Source organism: Furipterus horrens, unplaced genomic scaffold (genome assembly GCF_987537825.1).
Source record: "Furipterus horrens unplaced genomic scaffold, mFurHor1.1.pri manual_scaffold_13, whole genome shotgun sequence".
Classification (NCBI taxonomy): domain Eukaryota; kingdom Metazoa; phylum Chordata; class Mammalia; order Chiroptera; family Furipteridae; genus Furipterus; species Furipterus horrens.
The window spans coordinates 45,828,852-45,843,401 of NW_028327183.1; the positions used below are offsets into that span (position 1 = coordinate 45,828,852).

Below are 14,550 nucleotides of genomic sequence, written 5' to 3' on the forward strand. Positions count from 1 at the left end.
CCCAGTGAACAAGGAGGAAGTTGCTTGGCTTTTCATAACCCAGCCTGCAATATCCCATAGCTCCCTTCTGCAATCCTCTCTTGGTTCAGTCATTTCCCATCTACCACACTCTCTCTTGGTGAAGCAGTTACAAGTCTGATCGGGTTCAAGAGGAGGGGACACTGACTCCCACCTCTCAACTGGAGGAGTGTCAAAAAACTTATGGCTGTGTTTTAGAACCACTGCATAATGGTATATATTCATTCTTCAGCTGCTTCACAGAATTTCAACATGCAAATGACATGAGGTTTTTAAACTCTTATAGCAGAAGTGTTTCTTTAGCATTTGGAATGACATTTTTTTTTTTTTTCATGAAATGTAAAGGGAACTTGGGAGATCACACAAATATCAGTTAAGCCCAAGTTCAGAGATGGCAGACATAACAGTTGGATAGGGGTTCAGCTGTTTGGCCTTGCTAAGGCCAATTCTAAAACAGAACCCAAAGAACAGATTTTGGTTGAGGATCCAGGCCAAAGCTGTGCTTCCTGCATCTTTCCTGTTTGAGCTCCCTGAATCTTCAAAACATCCAGATCAGGAAGTGTCAGAACTTGGAGGCAGCTAGAATGCACACCTGGACTTTTGGTGTATGCTCATCAACCTGGCCCTGGACTTAGCAGTTCCCAAAGGATATGCTGATGGACTGAAACCATTCCCAGGAGAAGTGGTAATGAACCTAGCCCCTCGCCCAATCTATTTACTAACCTGGTGTGTGGGGGGAGCAATGAGATGCAAATAACTTACTGAATATGTTGATAAGCAAACTCACCCTTACCGAAAGGTGTGTTTCGCAAGTTAAAACAAAAACAAAAACGGGGGCGTCCCCCACAAAATAAATACATAAATAACAAAACAAAAAACAAAAAAACAGGCCCACGAAGAGGACCTGGAGTCCCCACTCCCCATTCCCTTGTTCCTACGGGCCCTTGAATCCGTCTGGAAGTTACCTCTCCCCTTAACCCCCTCCCCACTTCCTTTGGTCCCTCAATAAACCAGTTATTTGCCCCCACTGTGGTCTCTGGGTGATTTCTCAGAGCAGGGCTGCCCTGCCAGGAAGGTTTTTATTGGTACCCCTATTGTGGAGAATAGGAAGGAGCTTCAAGATCTCAAATGACTTGTCTAAGGCTGCACAGCCTGGGAGCAGCATGGTTAGGTGAGGGCCTGACAGGAAACAAGGCAACTCAAACCGAGTCAATTAACTATTAACTAATAACAAAGCTGTTGCCTGTGGGCAACAAGCCTAGGAGATCAACAAGGGAAGGTGAGACATAACCCCCAGGCTTTGCGGGCATGGGGGAAGGGTGGAAGCAAGACGTTTCTAGAAGTTTCTGGAAATTTCTGGAATCCAGGAACTGTAGCTTAACGGGGGGCTCCGACCTGAAGCTGTGGCTTTTGTTTGAGTATTGCGGGGGCATTAAAGCCACTCTTCACTTTGCCCTCCGATTTCTGGTGTTTCCAAAAGTCACGCTGGCCGACCCCAGCAAGAAGGCCGAGAACTGGAGGGCTGGTTAGTGCGGCCACGGAAGTCTGCCTCCAGCCCTGCACCCCAGGCCCAGACTGAGTAGCAAAGGGTGGAAAGAGTGGGTCCGGAGGGGCAATCGGAGAGCACGCACGTCCGCGGCTCTGCGAAGAGCTGAAAAGGCGCATTCCCGCCCGGCTCCCCAGGCCCCTTGGCAGAGCGCACGCGCGAGCCGCCAACCGGCCGGTTGTCATGGAGACCGCGGGCGCCGCGCGGCTGGGGGAGCGGGCGGCGCGGGAGCCAACGCGCAAGTGCGCGCAGCTGCGGGGTCGAGGCGGGACTCCGCGGGACCCGCGCGGGCCGGAGGGGGCGCTGCCTTCCTCGTGCCTTTGGTCGCCAGCCGCTGCGCCTGGGTGGCCTCTCCTGGTCCCAGCTGGGAGACCGGAGGCGGGCTCACCAGGTCCCTGCTGGCGGGCGGAGAGCCAGGCTGTGGGGCGCGGTCTTCGGCGGATCCCAGGACACGTGTGAGCGCCCTGAGCCCGGTTGCGGGGGGCGGGGGGGGCGGGGGCCTGGAAAGCGCGAGGCCTTGTACCGGCCAGCCGCGGAGGGGGCCGTTAAGATCTCGAGGCCTGGCCGTCTTCCTGGGAATCTGACCGCCCTCTCTTGTCCCCACACAGGATTAATATTTGGGGCCCACCGGGTAGGCTCTTCATTACACGTGGAATTAGAGCCGGTTGGCGATTGCGATCATGACGATGAACCTGTTGGAGGACTGGTGCCGCGGGATGGACGTGGACATCCGCAGGTGCCTCTTGGTTACGGGCATCCCGGAGGACTGTGGCCAGGAGGAAACGGAGGAGACCCTGAACAGGGTCCTCTCCCCGCTGGGCCCGTACCTCGTGCTCGACAGGATTTTTGTGAGGAAAGATAATGCCAAAGCCGCCCTCGTTGAGGTGGGCCAGGGCGTGAGTCTGAGGGCTGTACCCCGGGAGTTTCCCGGAAGGGGCGGGGTCTGGAGAGTGGTCTGCAGAGACCACGCCCAGGATGCGGAGTTTTTAAAAAACCTGAATGAATTCCTGGAGGCCGAGGGGCGCACGTGGGAAGATGTGGTCCGCCTGCTCCAGCTCAACAACCGCCCGGGGGCCCAGAACCAGAACCCGCCGTCAGAGAACTGGGCAGAAGTTTTGGGGGTGCTCCTGGGGGCTGTGGTGCAAATCATCTTAAACATGGATGCAGAGATCCGCAGTCGGGAGGAGGCGAGGGCCCAGGAGGCTGCGGAGGCCGATGCGGTGACGGCGGCAGCAGCTTCACCAGCTCGGAGGAAGGTCAAGGAGTCGGGGAGGGCTGCCGAGGTGGGCCCTGCCCTGAAGGGGGAGAACCCAGACAGCTGGAATGACACAGAAGATGAAGGGGACCCTCCCGGACCTGCGGTTCGGAAGGCTGGAGCTAAGACCCGCTCCAGGAGAAGGAAGCAGAAAAAAAACCCCAAGCAGGGAGCACCCAGAGGCCACCGTTCCAACGGCTCGGCCTCCGTGGAGGATCCCGAGGCTGATGATGATAACAGGGAGGCGTCAGCAACTCCCAGGAGCAACAGAGAGCCCCGTGTGAAGGAGGAAGAGTCGGCTTTGAAGACGCCCGTGGAGAAATGTGCGTGGAAGTCTCCCAGACGCGCACCTCGGGAGGCCGGGTCAGAAGCTGCCTCGGAGTCAGACCAAGATGGTGCTCGTGAGGGCCCCCCGAGGAAGAAGGCTGGGGGCTGCACCTCGGCAAAGAGCCCCTACCTCATGAGGAAGAAGAAGGTGAGCTTGGGCCCCGTCTCGTATGTCCTTGTCCATGTGGAAGAGGCCAAGAAGAAGCCATTGATTCCAAAGAGGTCAGGCTGGAGAAGGGGGGTGTCGGTTCAGAGGGCCCCTCGAGGCTCACAGCCCGCCGAGTCGCCAGCCTCAACGTCACAGGGCGCAAAGGCCAAGCCAGAAGGCGCTCCCCCTGGTGAGAATGACAGCACAAGGCATTTGGGTTGTGTCAACAGTTGGGGGTGGGGGGCGGGAGTGGCAGGTGGGGGCTGGGGAGCACGCCGCAGGGTCAGTGAGGAGGACCCCACTGCAGTGGAGGGGGTGAGCGGCACACCAGTTGACCATTTAGAGGGTGAAAGCCCTGATCTTCATCCTTGGGGCCCCTGAGGGCCACCGTGGGGACACCCGCCTGTGGGATCAGGAGATGCCAAAGTGAAGTCGCCATCTCTCTTGTTGGTGTGTGCGCCACTCCCTCCATGAGACTCGCGTGGTTCGTGTGTCAGGGTAGGTGGCTTTTAGGGTGGAGTGCTCCCGAGGCCTGGGTCGGGGATAGGAATGTTCAATGCTTAGCAAGTCCCAGGAAGTAAAAAAAAATTTCCATATGACACCTCTCCCTGCTTCACCTCTTTTTAACTGTCCTGATTTACCCACAGGACCCAGAAAGCTTTGAGTTGGGGGACCACCGAGCCGAAAGGAGACCAAGAAGTTCCAGCTTGGGAACAAAGCTTTCTCGTCATTGAATGAAGCAAGACTTTTGATTCATTAAGGACCCACCTTGTTTTTGTTTTTGTTTAGTCTTCACCCAAGGATAGGTTTATTGATTTTAGACACAGGAAAGGAGAGAGAGGAGGGGAGAGAAACATTGATATGTGAGAGAAATATTGATTAATTGCCTCCCGTATGTGCCCTGAGTGGGGATTGAACCCACTTAAATTTTGGTGTACGGAACGACACTCCAGCCGACTGACCCACCCGGCCAGGGCAGGGACCCACTTTGCAGAGATCTGCTTCTCAGCGGTAAATGTTCCATGAGATCTTAGGCCAGAGGAATTAAGGGGGGTGGTATGTGTATCCCTATGCTTTTTTCTCGGCCAGGCCTGCTTTCTTGCCTTCCTCATAGACTCACCTTCAAGGTTGGAGAGTCAATAAGCAGATAGGGAAAATTGTAGAACACATGGGCAGGGTCACTGTGCTGCTTATCCGTGTTCGGCCTTTCTCCCCCATTCCCTGCTTCTGAGTGGTCGGCTGACCTCTGCAGGGCCTGGCGTTCTAAAGGGCATGGCGGCCCTTTTCTCCTTTCAACTTCTATGCCCCAACCCCCAGTAAGTTAGGCCAAGGTCTCTGACACTGCCCTGGCTTCCTTGCCCCTCCCAGTTTTCTGCTTCCGTCCCCCAGTTACTTAACCAGAGGGGTGGTAAGATCCTAACAGTTAGTTTTGGAGAAAAAGAATGTTCTTGAAGTATTTGAGTTTTAAGTTCTGTTAATAAAGGTGGTCCTTGGATTTCCCACTTAGGGTAAAACTCTCGGAAACCTGCAGGGAAGAGGGGTGACTGGTGGGGGTGGACTCGGGCTGTCCTGGCTTCCCTGCTCTGATTCCAGCCAATGCCACCAAACGCTCACATCTTTGAGGCCGAAGACACTTCTCACATTATCGTAAGAGGGAAAAATATTCTAAAAAATTGGCTGTCAATTTCTGCCCTTTGAATAGAACAGGTTACCATGTCTCCTGTTGTGCGTGTGTAAGGGGTGCGGGGAGAGGGACAGGCTACCTGAGATCATTGCTTTCCAAATTATCCCGAGGAGGCCCAAGGTGTGCTCAAAGATGGAATCTGAATCTATTTTTTCACGTATTGTAAAAAAACCCCGATAGAGAAAGGATTACTTACTTCTGTCCTCAGCCAAACCCATCACATTGGAGACTATCAAAATATTACCTTGATTCATCAGTGGTCTTGTTTCTGAACAGATCTCCAATGAATGGTTTCTGCCATTTATTTGCATATAAATGACTTTAATGTGTGACTGAGGATGATGTCAGTGAAGTGGGAGAAGTTCAGTCACATGCGCATGCCCTGTAATATAACTGTAATTCACATGTCTTGCCAGCTGCGATTTTCAGTTGTGTGTTGGCAAGTTGGTGCACTCACGTGGGTCACAGTCATACTGTTCTGCCAGGGACAGTTTAGCCCTTTGCCTTTTCAGTCTCTTCTGACTCCAGTTTTTGTGATAAAAATGTGAACAGTTAGATGTTGTTAGTGCTTCAACTTCGAAAAAGGACTTCCAGTGACAATTCTTTTCAAAATCCTGCGTGAGTCATGCCGGAGAGGCAGGGGGGAAAAAAGAACGGAGGAAAGAAAGCGGCGTCTGCTCGCAGCTAGCCGTCTGCCTGCCTCACGGGTTTCCTCGGCGGGTGCGGATGACAGGGCGAGCTGGGACTGGGCCTGGACTCCAGGTGACAGGAGCCTGCAGTGCTCCAGGGCCTGGTTGCAAAATCAGGTCCTTTTGACCTTCATCCTGTGAACAGATTGACACCGCGATCAGTAATTGTCAGTGTGTATGTTATGAAATAAAGTTTAGTGAATTAAATATGGAGTCTCTGCCGTAGGGGCATGGACTGTTAATAATTTGAGCAAAGGGGGCTTCCGGCTGAGCAATGCTTGTTTGTCCCAGACCCTCCCCCGCCTGGGGTGGGCTATTGTCAGACCTGCGTTCTAGCTTGCATTTTGTGCAAGAACCCGTTGAGGTGTCTCTCCTCTTGGCTCTATGCTTCTCACCAATGGGAAAGGCAATCCAACAGATCTTGGGGTTTCTAGAAGCTTCTAGACCACGTGACTGGTGATGTGAATTATCGGGAAATGTAAGTTTATTTTTAAAAGCAATGGGATGATGAAAATCCTCGCCTTCCCTTCCTTCAGACAGAAGCTGAGGTCTTCAGCTGAAAGTTTAGTTTTCTTCTGCTTCATCTCAGGCCCTGCTCGGGGTTCCTGAGTCAGGGCAGCCACTTCAGTCATCCAGGTCTTTGTTAAATGCCATCTCAGCCCCGCCTGCTGAGTCAGGATCCCTTGGGGGTTGTATCTATATCCAAAAATCCGTATCTTAATTTCTCCTGAAAATTCTATGCGTATAGCAGTGGGAGAGCTCCAGGTGGAATAATTTGCATTTGAGGAAGGGATGGATCCTTAGGGAGTGTGAGGTAGAGGCCTGCCATTCCAAACAAAGGCCTGCCATGAGGTAGTTCACCCCTCTCCCCGCCACTTTTTAAAAAAAGATTTATTTAGAGAGAGGAAAGGAAGAGAAACATCAATGTGTGGTTGACTCTTGCACACCCCCAACTGGGGACCTTGGCGTCCAACCCAGGCCTGTGCCCTGACTGGGAATTGAACCAGTGACCCCTTGCTACTCAGGCCAGTGTTCAGTCCACTGAACCACACTAGTGAGGGCTCCCTGCCGTTCTCTTACAGTAGGTAGATGATCTACTTTGCAGCCCATCTCTTCAGGATTCCCAACGACAGGCCGCCAAATTACTCAGTAACCTCGGAAAGCTGGGATATCTGGTCTCTTCTCAAAAGGCACAATCATCCTTAACCTCACTCACCTACCTTGGGTTCACTCTTATTCCAACTGAAAAAGGAAAGACCCGAGACTGGAGGGACCTAATAGCCTCCATGGTGGTGCCTACCAGCAAACCGGACCTCTTATCTTTTCCGGGGCTAGCGAGAGACTTTAGAAACTGCGTTCCCAGCTTTGGCATTCTGGCCAAACCACTTTACCGCTCTCGGAGCCCTTACCTCCTGAAAAACCCATTCTCTGTTCTTTCAGCGACCTCCAGGAGGCCCTCACTCGGGCTCCAGCCCTGCCTGACTTGCGCAAGCCCTTCCGGTTATACACAGACGAAAGACAGGGCATCACGCTTGGGCTCCTCGGGCAGCAATCAGCACTAGACCTGAAAGTTGCCGCAGAGCTTTCCCGGCAGCCTGACCCCACAGCGAAAGGGTGGCCAGCCTGTTTGCGGGCATTAGCAGCTGCCACAGCTCTCTTAACTGAGGCTCAGAAACTCCCCTATCATCAACCCACCACTGCCCACTCCCCTCACGCTGTCGCAGATCTCCGTGCCAATCAGGCCGATAAACTCCTTCACCCGACCGGGTTCCAGCAGTCGTTCCTCCTGCTCCTGCAGGCGCCGCATGTGACTGTCACTCTGATGCATGGCGCCAAGCCCAGCCACCCTCCCTCAGCCCTCAACCTCTGGAGACCCTCACGTGTGCTCTGAGGTACTCTCCGGTCTCCTGTCTCCACTCCCCCACATCCCTGAGGCCCCTCTCAGGACACAGATCCCTGGTTTACCGATGTCAGCTCCAGGATCACAACAGGGTTAGGAAAGTGGGTTATGCCATTATCTCTCTCACACGTGTGATAGAGGCTGGTCCTCTGCCACCCGCCACCATGTCCCAAAAAGCAGAACTGTTACGGAAACAGGGGAGTCCAAAAACAAACCCCAGAGTTTGCGTCTGGGAGATAGGGAAAAGGAAGCAGCTTTCAGGATGCCCTTGCGTGCCTGGAGCTAGTGGCTGGATACATCGTTGCACAAAGATCCGCTTTACTTCCAAGGCTCAGGAAGATGGGAGGGGTCTTGGACTGTGGGATGGTACAGAAGAAGCAGACAGAGCCTATGTAAGGGTCTGTGAATGGTCAGAATGGCTTGCAACACCCACTGGGTCAGGGGATGCAGGGAGGAAGAGATAAGCAGCTGTGGACATTTTAGCTGGGGCTCTGGGGCTGGCTCTCTCTCGCTTGGGCTCTCTCTGGCTCTGGCTCTCGTGCACTCCCTCCATGTGGCTTGGAGAAGGGGTCTCCAGGCTGCTTTAAGAGGCTGGCTCTGGCTCTGGTGTGCTCCCTCCATGTGGCTTGGAGGAGAAGGGCTCTCCAGGATGCTTAAAGAAGAAGCTCTCGCCATGAGGTTTTGAGAAGGAGAGGAGATCCATGCGGTTTGCAGGAAGAAGGCAGTTTACAAGGAGGCTGAGAATCCAGGCGGTCCTGCATTGAGAGCTGGAGGGCACCACAGCACAGAAAGGACCTCCCCAATCAGGATTGAATGATTGGCAGCTGCTGGTAAAGCCGAACTGTGCCTAGGAAGTAGGAACACGGTGTTTCTGACTTTCCTAAGACTGGCCAGGTCTGGGAGGGGGAGGCAGGACTATGGTGCAAATAAATAATTCTTTTTCTTTTCACCAAACTCTGGCATTGAAAGTTATAATTCTGGCGGCGGGCAATCGGGCCCCTAACTAAACAGCCCGTGGGTTCTGTTTCAATCGGAGCAGCCCAGGGGTTCTGTTACAGAACTAGTGGCCCTAACCCGGGCTCTAGTCCTAGCAGAAAATATTTAGGTTAGCATTTACACTGATTCTAGATACACTTATCACATTCTTCATTCTCACGCAGACATCTGGGCTGATGGAGGGTTTCTGATCCCTAAGAGATCCTCCGTCACTAACGCAGAACTCATCCATAAGCTCCTCGAAGCTACGCGTCAGGCCACGCCCCCTTCTGTCACACACTGCAAAGGACACCGAGGTACAGATCCTGGCGTAGCTAGAGGGGATGAGAAGGCAGACCCCCAGGCCAGGAAAGGCGCCCTGCTTACCGCCCCCAAAACACAGCTATTAGCCCTCCGTTCTCAGACCACAATACTCCCCTCCGAAATCCACTCACTAACCGCGGTCGGGCAGTCTGGGAAAGAGAATGGCCTTATCCTTCCTACAGCACAGGCTAAGCAGCAGATCCTTACACGTTTCCACGGGACCCTGAACCTTGGATTCCGATCTTTACTGAAATTCCTTTCCCTCCAAAGAATCACTCAGCAATGTAACATCTGCGGCCACACTTCCCCTCAGGGAGGGGAGAGGTGGGCTGTCTCAGGGCGGGCTTCTACCTCCCAGGGGCCAAGGTTGGGGTTTTGTGAAAGGCGAGAAGTAGTGGTCAGGGAGGGAAGATGCACAGGAGACCAGAGGGAAGCTGGGCTGCCGCGGGAAGAGCCCTATTTTTGGCCTAGATCTTTTAAGTGCCTCCCAGAGGTAGTCATGCCCTCTGCTTAGGAAAGTCTCCCATAGCCCGGGGTGAGGGAAAATCCAGGGATGGGACCAGGTTTGGTACAGTTCTGCCCAAGCTTGACGTTAGTAGACAGATCACACTGCAAAAAAGATGTGTGATGATCCCTTTTGTTGAATATGTTTGAATGGAATTATAATACTTTCGTTAGAAATAGTAAAAACTGAAACCAAGGAAGCTGAGATGCAAGATTTATTAAGAGGAACCTGCCGGGCTGTCTCAAAGGAGAGAACAGCCGCTGGCGTACAGACAGACAAGGTTTTAAAGGGAGGGATAGGGAATGACTGGAACAGGCTATCGGGGCGCCTAGTGATTGGTTCGGCCTGGGGGTAACGGCGGGAACAATGGATAGGGTCTGGGGGTAACGGCGGGCACAATGGGGGGAACAACGAGGCACTTGGTGTTCTGTTGGGTATGTTGTTCGGGAGAAGGCACTTGGTGATTTATTGGGCGTGTTGCTGGGGAGAACAATAGAATAAGGGAGTAAAAAATTTTCTACCTCCTACTGGTGCTTTGCAAGATTTGAGGAACTTTTCACTGGACTGCTCAATAGTCATTGTGGTTTTTACTTCCTGCTAATCAACTTATTGGGTGGGGGTTTTTGAGGCTCTTACTGAACCTAAGAACTTTAATATCTGTTAAATGCATATAGGTATATTTGTGTCAGGAAGGTACATATACATGTACATAATATATATATAAAATATGTTTTGCAGCGATTGCCCTTAGAGTGAGGAGTAGGGTAGAGGGCAGGGGGAGGGGGTGCGGGACAGGGGTGGGACTTTCAGATTTATTTTGTCAATTTCTAGCTATGCATGCATATTGGTTTTATTTTTTGTTTTTAAAAAGATTTCAGTTATTTATTTTTAGAGAGAGAGGAAGGGAGGGAGGAAGAGAGGGAGAGAGACATCAATGCGTGCTCGCCTCTCACCTGCCCCCAACTGGGGACCTGGCCCGCAACCCAGGCATCTGCTGTGACTGGGCATCGAACCGGCGACCCTTTAGTTCGCAAGCCGGCGCTCAATTCACTCAATTACACCAGCCAGGGCTTTTTTTTTTTTTTTTTTTTTTAAGTAATAAATATTCAGCCATAAAAAGCAACGAAGTTCTGGCACCTGCTCCGATATGGCTGACCCTGCAAAACATTTTCAGGTCAGTGTAAGAAACCAGGCATAAAAGACCATGTATTGTAGGCTTCTACTTACATGAACTGTCCAGATCAGGCAAATCCATAGACAGGAACTGAATTAGTGGTTGCCAGGGGCTGGGGGCGGAGAAATGGGGAGTGACAGCTAATGGGTACAGGCTTTCCTTTGGGGGGGGGGGTGATGAAGATGTTCCAGAACTAGTTAGAGGTGGTGTTTGCACAACATCGTGAATACACCAAATGTCACTGAGTTGTATACTTTAAAATAGTTAACTGTATATTATGCGAATTTCAACTCAATTTTTAAAAAATCTGCCAGCTGAATCATGGACCTTTTTTGAGGGAGTAAGGTGAGGGTTTTACTTTCCTGTGTTAATAAAGTCACCACGCCAAACACACGTGTTAGATGTGGAAGCCACGTTACCTTCACTGCCAGGTGAATCAGCGCTGCTGCGGCCTGGGGAGAAAGCTTTCCTTGTGTTCTTGGGACGTGCGTTGGAATGAATCTACCTCGTTTCGGTTAGGAGGCTTTTTAGCTTCCCAGGGGCCAAGTTTTAAAATTGCAGCCCGGGGTCACCCATTCATGCGTAACTGGGGGAGCAAGCGGGCTGGCAGAATGTCCCAGTCTGGTCTGGTCATGCTTAAGTAAAACACAGCCCTGCGGCTCAGTCTCAGCAGAACGTTCTAGAACAACAGTGAATGTGTAGCTATTGTCAGCAACTGTAGTTTGTGTTCATGCTCCAGGCGAGTTCTCAATGTCTCTCCTCTGACTTGCATGCGTAGGTAAGAAATGTGGGAGCAGACAGAATATTCAAGATCAAAACTCCTGAGCATGAATTCCCTGCCACTGCTTTAGAGATTTCTAGATGTGCTTAACTGAGGAATTTTCTGTCAATGCAAGGTGAGCTGTCAACACGTGAGAATAGGGAGGAAAAATCTAAAATAAACAACCAGCAATGGAGAGAGAGGTCAGTAATGGAGGTCTGGCTCTGGTAAATATTAAAACGTGTAACTACGAACCTCAATAACGAACACAGCTCAGTACTGACTGAAGACTGGGAGAAATTTGAATCTGGAAACAGAGCTATGTAAATATATGGTTACATTTTATGATAGAGATGGGACTTCAGATTGGCATGAGAGAGATGAATTATTTAGAAAATGGTGTTGGGGCAACAGGCTAAATATTTGGGGAAACAGAAGCCACTCCTTATGTCAGAATTAATTCCAGAAAGGTCAAACATTTATCGAATGAAATTGTAAGCGTAGCAGAGGGAAAGATAGGTGGATAATTGATCATCTTGGAGCGGAGAAAGCTTTTCAAAGCCGAGTACACTTGCATAGTACAAAGGTCTCGTCACACTCAAAGAAATGTAGGCCAGGGTCCAGTCTCATGTAATCTGAAACCATCAAAGAAAACTGGCTGCCCTGGCTGGTGTGACTCTGTAGATTGAGCACTGGCCTGTGAACCGAAAGGTCGCTGGTTCAATTCCCAGTCATGACACATGCCTGGGTTGTGGGCCAGGTTCCCAGTTGGGGGCGTGGGAGAGACAACCAAACACTGATGTTTCTCTCGCACATTGTTTCTCTCCCTCTCTCTCTACTCCCTCTTGCTAAAAATAAATAAATTAAAAAAAAATTTTTTTTAAAGAAAGAAAACTGGCTACTCAGCCACTGTGAGCACAGAAAAGGTAATTTAAAAAAATATTTTATTTATTTATTTTTAGGCGGGGGAGGGAGGGGGAAAGAGAGGGAGAGAAATACTAATGTGCAAGGGAACATCCATTGGCTGCCTCTCTTATGTGCTGTGACTCAGCCCAGACCATGCCTAGGCATGTGCCCCGACTGGGAATCGAACCAGTGAGCTTTCACTTTGCAAGATGATGCCCAGCCAAACTCAGCAACACTGGTCTGGGCCAAAGTTAATTTTTTTTTTTTAAATTTAACAAATGTAGTTTTAACTGACCTAGTGATAAAAACTACTCAGCAAGATCAGTAACCATTTCAGCTCCTTAATCTGTTAGAGCCACATCCTGGACAGTGTTCAGGAAGAGGGTCGATTCTATTATCTTACTCCATCCACGGTCTTAGAAAAACGAGGGGTGATCATCAGTTTAGATGAAGTGCATGGCTGGCAGCCAGAGCCAGTCCCTAGAATCCATACTTCTTCTTCAGCTCTCCTACTTTGTCAGTGTAAGCTTTCATGGCGTCTGCCTTGTAAGGCCCTTTCAGCCCATCCCAGGCATCCTGCTTGGCCTTGCCTTTGAGGTCCAACATTTCAGGCCGTTCTGGATTTACGTCACCCGCAGTTGCTTGTTTGTAGTGGCCGTAGATGAACAGCGTCTCATCATCTGCTGGCTTGGTCTCGAGGTGCTTAGCTTCCTCAGCAGCTTTGCCAGACGCAGCCTGAGACGTGCGGGCTGCATTGCCTGCCAGGGTCACAGGGAGCTGGCGGCAGGGGCGATGAGCAGAAAGGAGGAGCCCGAGACTCGACTCAAAAGTTAATTCTTTTTATATGAGGAAACAAACAAAGTCAAAAGATAATGGCACGCTGGGGAAAAAAATAAAGGTTTCACACCTTAAAAAAAAAAATAGAAAGCTCATATAGGTGTTCAAGAAAAAGAAAGAGCTCCTGAGAAAAATGGTTAAGGGACATGAATAGGAAGTGTTGGGTTTGTGCCCAGAAGAAGGGAGGAGTCAGGGGGACCAGTTCAAGGCCGTTATTGAGGGGTGGTCAAGCAGGCGGCCGGGCCGGAGAGGACTGCAGCCCCAAGGGAAGGGGTAGGGGGATGTTTACCTCAGGAGGACGAGTCACCCTGCTGGTTGGCTCCAGAGGCCAGGGTATAGGTGTTTGCGAAAAGAACAATGACCCCTGATTAGGGGTGGCAGTCAGGAGACTTAGGGTAAATGATTAAGGGAGAGGGGAAGGGGCAATGGGGGTGTAATTAGCTCTCGGCAGGACGCCATGTGCCTTAGCAGCCTCTGTTAATGGGGAACCTCGTGATCAGGTGCGTGGCCGGTGACGCGGACCCTCTTTGTTTCGGCGCAGGTGGTGGCTCAGGGCCTGCATGATTGCAGGCCACGGTTCCTGAGACACAGTGACCACTGGCCACAGGTGGCAGGTTACAGGACAGGCAGCATGGGGGTCTCTGGCCCCAACAGGAAGTTAACACAAAAACAAGTATCAACGGTATGCAAAGATGCCCAACTTCACACTTCATAAAGCCATGCCCACCAAAAACGGCCACGAGAAGGATGCACACAGGGTCCGTGGCGTGGAGCTGAGGTTCTGAAGACAACCTCGCGATACCATTTTCTACACGTCTGATTGGCAAAAGTTCTAAAAGTGGTCCATGCTCGGTGCTGGCGAGGCTGACGCGAAACAATCCCACCCACTGTTGTTGGAAGTGCCAGCTGGTCAGAGGGCAGTTTGCCAACGGCTGTCAAACTTTCAAAATGACTTTTGTGTTGGGTCCCAGGGAACCTGCTACTAATAGTTTTCTCTAATGATGTATACTCTCAAATACGTGTATATGCCACGCTAATATTTGAGAGAGATTACAGGTGAGTGTCTGTAGGAGTGAAAAATGGAGGTAATCCAAGGTTCATCAGACTGGAACTGATTGAATGACCTGTGGTCCAACTGGGGCAGGACGGAACACCCAGCAGACGTGAAAAAGGAAGATTCAGATGTCTCTCACTGATGTGGGACAACTTGGAAAATTTATTTTCTTATTTTATTGATTTTTGGAGAGAGAGAGAGAGAAAGAGAGAGAAGGAAACATCGATTTGTTGTTTCACTTATTTACACACTCATTAGTTCATTCTTGTATGTTCCCTGACCGGAGATCGAACCCACAACCTTGGTATATTGGTTCAATGCTCTAACCAACTGAGCTACTTGGCCAGGGCTAACTTGGATAATATTTTTAAATGAAAAACACTGAGGTGCAGAAGAACACGTGGTATCAGCTTCATAAGGAGGAAAGCTCTATCTGGTTACAAATGGT

General features: G+C 50.9%; 1 protein-coding gene and 1 pseudogene across 1 annotated transcript; one reads left to right on the forward strand and one right to left on the reverse strand.

The window, feature by feature from the left end:
* Window positions 1-1,836: 1,836 nt before the first annotated feature.
* Window positions 1,837-5,228, forward strand: PNMA8A (PNMA family member 8A). Its single transcript, XM_090259661.1, has 3 exons — window positions 1,837-2,019; window positions 2,173-3,294; window positions 3,942-5,228. The coding sequence occupies exons 2-3, from the start codon at window positions 2,245-2,247 to the stop codon at window positions 4,026-4,028; spliced, it is 1,137 nt and encodes a 378-aa protein (XP_090115787.1). The 5' UTR covers window positions 1,837-2,019; window positions 2,173-2,244; the 3' UTR covers window positions 4,029-5,228.
* Window positions 5,229-12,691: 7,463 nt separating this feature from the next.
* Window positions 12,692-13,610, reverse strand: LOC149994952 (acyl-CoA-binding protein pseudogene; annotated as a pseudogene).
* Window positions 13,611-14,550: the final 940 nt, after the last annotated feature.

Bases quoted from the DNA above. Each gene is read 5' to 3' on its own strand.
- PNMA8A (XM_090259661.1), top strand. From the start codon at position 2,245: ATGACGATGAACCTGTTGGAGGACTGGTGCCGCGGGATGGACGTGGAC. The intron at 3,295-3,941 runs GTGAGCTTGGGC...ATTTACCCACAG, and splicing joins ACCTCATGAGGAAGAAGAAG to GACCCAGAAAGCTTTGAGTT.